Below are 6,237 nucleotides of genomic sequence, written 5' to 3'. Positions count from 1 at the left end.
AGGGGGCGGGGGAAATGTGGCGACAACTACTTCCGGGGGGTGTCCCCAAAATCTTTAAGAACAATAAAACCAGCGCACTAAGATTTTTGGACCGCCCAATACATCAAGATTCACACAGGTTCAATTGGAGCTCACCCCCAGAGGGAGGAGGCACGAGCTTTAAGGGGCACGGTTCAGACCTCGAAGGAGGTGAGATTTTAGCTGAGACTTGAAGGCATGGGGAGGCCAGGAGGCAGAGACTTCGAGGGAGGGATATATTTCTGGGGCACTGAGGGCAGCCAGTAAAAAAGCTCGGAGGCGGGAGATGGAGGGTATTGTACAAGAAATTGCAAGGAGGCTGGCGCTATACGGAAATAGTTATTAAAATATATATCTAGTGTCGACCTGAAAGTTTGGTTAAAGGAGGCAAAACAAGCTAGGTGATATATAAATTCATATAGTTTATTCCCTTGAAGCTAGCGGACGCACGAGCATGGAATCAGAAGCAACCTTCTGATTGACTGGAAGAATAAAGACAAGGTTTGAGTAACAATTCCAACTCCAGTTTATCATCTCCGTTCAAAAGAAAGGAAGTTCTTAGGTAAACAAGACAATTGACCACGTAGGGTCGCTTAGAGATGCGAATGTCTCTAGCCCACTGTTCGCTGCAGACATTCTGTCACCAACCGGAAAGATATCCTTTGTCAATCTTATCCGGTCTTTGAAGTTGCTGACACAGAACGGGGGATTTTTAGAATAGGGCAAAGCAGTTTGAATTGGGTTTCAAATAATCTGAAAGGATTGGCAGATATATGTGTGTATATGTGTGCGTGTTTGTTTTTTTTAAAACCCCACGTTAAGATGACCTTGCCTAGGGGACTTTCCAACTTCAATCTTGAAGTATGGGAAGAGCTGTTTCTGGGAAAGGAGGAGCAGACCCTTAAGCGTGGCTCCAGAAGGCAGAAGGGGGACCCAGAGCGCTACAAGCTGGAGCCGGTTGGGTAAATGAATGACGTAAAGATTACACGAATACATGCATCTGTAACACAACGATCCGGCGCGAGATTTCTCCCGGATGGTTAAGGAGCTGAATCCCCAAGCCACCAGCCGGGGACATCCGGCAGCAGAGAGCAAAGAGGAGGCGGGGCGGAGCGGTCTGGAGAGGAGGGGAAAGGCCGATGGGTTCCGCGCGTGGCTCCGCCCTCTTTCCCAGCAGCCTCATTCCCGGGGGCCCCGAGCGGGGCCTTTTCCACTCCAGGCATCCTCCGTGAAGCTTTCGAGCCGAGAGGACTCATCCTGTTCCCGCGATCCCAGCGCTCTTCCGAGGAGGGATCGGACAGCAGGATCGCGAGGATGGTGAGTGCTGCGGACCCGGCAGGGTGGGCGGCGGGCAGGGCCGGGCCGGGCCGCTTGCGTGTGCTGCGGCGGCGGGGCCGGGCCGGGGCTCTGCGCGCACGGAGCGGGCGCAGAGCTCGGGAAGTGGAAAAATCGTGGCCCATCCGGCGGCGCCCTCGAGTGACGACGTTCAGAGGCCGGGAGGAAGGGAGGGCGGGGCGGCTCGGAGCTCGAGGCTCGGGAAGCGGAAACATTGTATCCTCTGCCGGACTCGCAGCCCTCTAGGAGGCGGGTGGGGGTGGGGGTGGGGAGACCGCGGAGGCTGAGAAAGTGGAAACTTTGCGTTCGATCCCCGACCCCCGCCGCGCAGGCTCCCGGGGGAGTTCGGAGGAGGCGAGCGAGGTCGAGCCTCCCCTCCCGGCCTGGAGGCGCCCTCGGCGGCTCCACGTGGGAGCGAGGCGGGAAGAGCCGTAGGGCAGAGCGGCCGAGCCGGGCGCGGCTTCCAATTGTCCCAGTTTACCGCGTGGGCCCCCGCGCACGTGGAGAAGCGTGGCCGGATGCCGCCCGCGTCCCGCACGTGTTGGGGCTTGTGGCGGTGGGCAGCCGTCTGGTGAAGCGAGCGCGGGACCAGGTGTTTGGGCACCCCGGTTCGAATCCGCCTCGACGCTTTTCTAGTCGCTTGTGCCTTAGTTTTCCGATCGGTAAAATAGACGTGGTAACAATTAGTGCGGACGAGCTGCAGGGGGGAAAAGCGATTAACCCCAGCAGTCTGGTAAGATGTGAGGATTTCCGTGGTAGTCAGAGTCCAGCGTCCCTTCCCGGCTCTGTGGGGTTGCTTGGCCCTTCGGCACCCTGGCTGCCTCCTTACATCCGCCCTGGGTCCGAGGGAGCCACGTGGGAGGACCAGGGTCCCCAGAGGCTTGTCTTCTCGTGGCACCTTTGTCAGCACCCAGGGCTGCCGACTAGAAGGGAGAACAGACTCCTGGGTGGTTACTGGGCCACAGAGAGCCCCCATGGTTTGCCCAGGGTCCCGCAGCCAGGAGCTGTGGTGGGCACCCTCCTTATCTGGACCTGGTGCCTAGTGGGTTTGTTGAACTGAACCCCATCTTATCCTTATGTGTGCAGTGAACAGCACCCGGGATTTGGAGGCTGAGGACAGGAAGGTCAGGAGGAGACTGAGGTGGGCTCCAAACGTCAGGCAGAAGCCTTTTTGTCCTGGGAGCGATAGGGATCCACCTAAGGTTTTTGAGTAAGGAAGGAACCTGTGCTTTATTAGATTGTTCTGGCTGATGCGGGAAGGAGAGGGTGATGGGCAGACCTAAGGGAGCAGGGAGGGTTTTGGCTGAGGGGAGAGAATGAAATTGATCGGAAGGGTTGGGGAAGGGGGCGCCTGGATGGACAGCATGGCCCTGAGGCTAGCTTTATATGACATCTCGTTTGTAAAATGAAGGGGTGGGACTAGATTATCGCACAGGGCATTTCTGACTCCCAGACCGAAGGGGAACTGAGTCACAGCCCTGGCTTCCCTCATCCCCCCAGCCTCAGCTTCCTCATAGGAGGGTAATTTGAGGTTTTGTGCTTGCTTTCTTGTTGATTGGGGGCCCTTATTAAGGCAGAGTTTCTGGTCTAAGGTTTGAGGGGCCCCTGTGAGCACCCTGTAAGCAGGAGTTAGGCACCCTGATCCCAGATCTTGGCCCCCAGGGCTGTTGGTATTCTGGGTGAGGCATTCAATGCTGTCGATGTCACTCAGTGATAATTCTTTGGGGTTTGGGCTGCTCCAGCTGGCACTGAGCCCCTGTCCTCTTCGAATGCCAAGGCCAGGGCACCTGGGGAATTTTTGTCCCTTTGGTACTGGGGCATTCTGTTGTGCTATTCTCCAGGTTGCACCACTGTGGTGTCTCCCCCTGACTGGGGGTCCCCTGAGCCTTGGAGAATGCCTTAGCCCTCTGCCTCCCCTGGTGGCATTTGGGAAATGCTGCTGAGTATGCACTTCTCCCTCTGATTAGTGGCTGGGGACTGGAATGGAAGACAGAATTGGTCCCTGCCCACTAGGGGCTGACTCTTTACCAGCTGTAAATACAGAATAGATGTGCCTAACACCTGACCAGTCAGGCTGGGCTTCTTGGAGGTGATGGCATGAAGGAAGCTTGAGGCCAGGAGGGAGCCGTGAGAGACTGTCCTCCAAGGCTCAGAGCTGGCATGGCAGGTGGAGAATGCTTTGCCAACCTGAAAGCCCTCTAGAAATGCCAGCTACTGATTATACCATCAGGAGCCCTGGTGGGCAGGGGGAGGGAATCGCTGGGCACAGGGTGTGCCCGGAAGGTCCTACCTTGCTTCCCCACAAGATGCTCCCTTCTCTTGACCTATAAGTGTTGCTAATGAAGCCTTGACCCCAGCTGTCTTCCCCTTTCCCAGACTGAGGCCGAAGTGAACCCCAAAGCTTACCCGTTGGCAGATGCCCAGCTCACCAAAAAGCTTCTGGACCTGGTACAGCAGTCCTGTAACTACAAGCAGCTGCGGAAGGGCGCCAATGAAGGTGAGGTGCTGGCTGGCATATGCCACTGGCCGTCCTGCTTGGGGGTGGGGGGAGCAGGGAAGGGATTGGGCTAGGACTGGGGGCGGCGGCTAGATGAAGGGATGAGCATTTGGGCCAAGCTCTGGGCATGCAAAGCAGGCCACCCGTGCTCTCAAGAAGCTCCCATTCTGAGCAGAGGGATGACACCCGGAGCTCTGTCCGTGGAGGGACAAGCCCCAGGGATTTCAGGTGTAGTAGCAGTCAAGCTGTTACTCGATGTAATTTCTGATTCCACTGACAAGGCTTGGGGGGCTTTTCGTGGGCCTGGGCGGGGTGAATGACTGGGTAGGGCATTTCTCACTCAGACCCTGATTTAGTCCTCAAGAGAAGGAAGAGATCTGTAAGCCCAGGGTTCAAAGCCCAGCTTGGCTTTTTCCTTTGACTATTCTGTGTGACCTGACCCACATCAGAGGGTCACAGATTGAGAGCTGGAAAGGACCTATCATCAATCCTTCCCATTTCATACATGATGAAACTGAGGCCCGGAGAGGTCAAGTCAGCCTCCTGGAGATGGGGCTTCCGGGCTGCTGGTCCCCATCCAGCTCTGGCTCCTGTAGCAGTCTCTGGGCCGCTGGTCCTTTAAAACGAGATCACTGGGGTCCTCACCTTTTTGTATCATGGGCACCTCTAGTGATCTGATGAAGCTGATGGGCCCCTCAGAAGCATGGTTTTAAACAACTGAAGAAAATAATAGATTTCGTTGAGATTAGTGAAAACCTGGGGTTCAGAAACCTGGCTGGACCAAGCAGTCCCTTCACACTCCCCCGGTGATTCCCTGTAGGCCTGCAGCCTGGGCAGCTTGGCCAGACTTCCCATGGTCCCCTCTAGAAGAGCAGGGTGTGTGGGTTTCCTTTGGGGCCCTGGCTGCCTCCCTTGGGAGCCTCAAAGCTCAGGCCCAATAAGTAGGAAGGCTCCCCAGGGAGCCCCAGTGATTAGAAGGGGGTTGGTCCAACTAGCTAGTCCTCCTCAGGCTGCCTGGAGAGGCTCTTCCTTGAAGCTTGATTTTTTTCCCCAGCCACCAAGACCCTCAACAGAGGCATCTCAGAGTTCATCGTGATGGCCGCCGACGCTGAGCCCCTGGAGATCATTCTCCACCTCCCGCTGTTGTGTGAGGACAAGAACGTCCCCTATGTGTTCGTGCGCTCCAAGCAAGCTCTGGGACGGGCTTGTGGTGTCTCCCGGCCGGTCATCGCCTGCTCGGTCACCATCAAGGAGGGCTCCCAGCTGAAGCCCCAGATTCAGTCCGTCCAGCAGTCAATCGAGAGACTCTTAGTCTGAGGCTGCCTGTGGCTCAGCTGGGGATCTGACCGGGGAGGGCTGTGGTCATGTGGGGTGTGGGCAGAGACTGTTCTCAGGTGACTTTCAATGTTAAACATTTTTATGGCTGTTAGAACTGGTCGGGTCTTTTTTTCACTCTCCTTTTCCCTGCTTCATTTTGTGGTATTCATTTCTATAGGCCCTGGGGTCACAAGAGCTTGACCTTTGGGGGATGGGGGAGAGGAGGGTCCCATTCATATTTGTCCCAGCAGCTGCCACCAGCCAGGGACAAGCTACCATGACACTCCTGGCAGTAGTATCTGGCATGTAGGCCACTATCAATGCACATTCCCTTCCTCCACTACCAAACAGAAACCAGCCCCTTTCCCACCAAGGTGCTAGCTTTTCTTGCTCCTTGGCAGGCTGCCCACTTTCATAATGGTTACAGATTGAAAGCCTCCATTTACCCTCCCACAGCTGTGGGCCCACTCCCCTTGTGGCATCACTATAGATTGTGACCCTGAGTCGTGTCAGACCATGAGGAGTTCAAGGGGCCTTCCATTCTCTCAATTTTACTTCCTAATGACCTTCTATATTCCATATCCTTGAATCTAAATCAGATTTTAGAATTTTTTGCAATGCATTTTATTTTTTAAAAATTAGAATTGTTTTTAAATGCATGAAACAAAACACAGGATCACTAAGGCAACTAACTACTGAAATGCAAAAAGTTCAGAAACCCCCAGTTAAGAATCCCTAGTCCAGGTCATTGTCGCTGAGAAGCTACAGCATTTTTGGAAAAGCCGCTTCTGGCCTCGTGTAGTCTGGGAGGATTCCCTGCAGGTGTAGTGTGGACCCAGGGTACAAAAGACAAAGGGGCAGGAAGGGAACCACCCATACGGAGTAGAAAGGTCAAAGACTGGGCCTGTGCTCCCAGAGAGGAACCTCGCAGCACTGGCCACTGGAGAGGAGAGAACGACCCCCTCTGCCCACTCCCCTGTCTTTCTGAAAGGCACTTGGGGCCAGTTCCCTGAATCTGCAAGAGGAAAAAGGGAAGATGCTTTCAATGACTTGTTAAGAATAGGAGAGAA

At 55.1% G+C, this 6,237-nt stretch overlaps 1 protein-coding gene across 1 annotated transcript; it reads left to right on the top strand.

The window, feature by feature from the left end:
* The first annotated feature begins 1,127 nt into the window (after nt 1–1,127).
* Nucleotides 1,128–5,282, top strand: SNU13 (small nuclear ribonucleoprotein 13). The gene is made up of 3 exons (XM_036760461.1): nt 1,128–1,335; nt 3,730–3,850; nt 4,905–5,282. The coding sequence occupies exons 1-3, from the start codon at nt 1,333–1,335 to the stop codon at nt 5,165–5,167; spliced, it is 387 nt and encodes a 128-aa protein (XP_036616356.1). The 5' UTR covers nt 1,128–1,332; the 3' UTR covers nt 5,168–5,282.
* The last annotated feature ends 955 nt before the right edge of the window (nt 5,283–6,237 follow it).

Source organism: Trichosurus vulpecula, chromosome 5, assembly GCF_011100635.1.
Source record: "Trichosurus vulpecula isolate mTriVul1 chromosome 5, mTriVul1.pri, whole genome shotgun sequence".
NCBI classification, from domain to species: Eukaryota; Metazoa; Chordata; class Mammalia; order Diprotodontia; family Phalangeridae; genus Trichosurus; species Trichosurus vulpecula.
The sequence above is the reverse complement of the archived record's forward strand: the minus strand, read 5'-3'. Positions and strand labels throughout refer to the sequence as shown.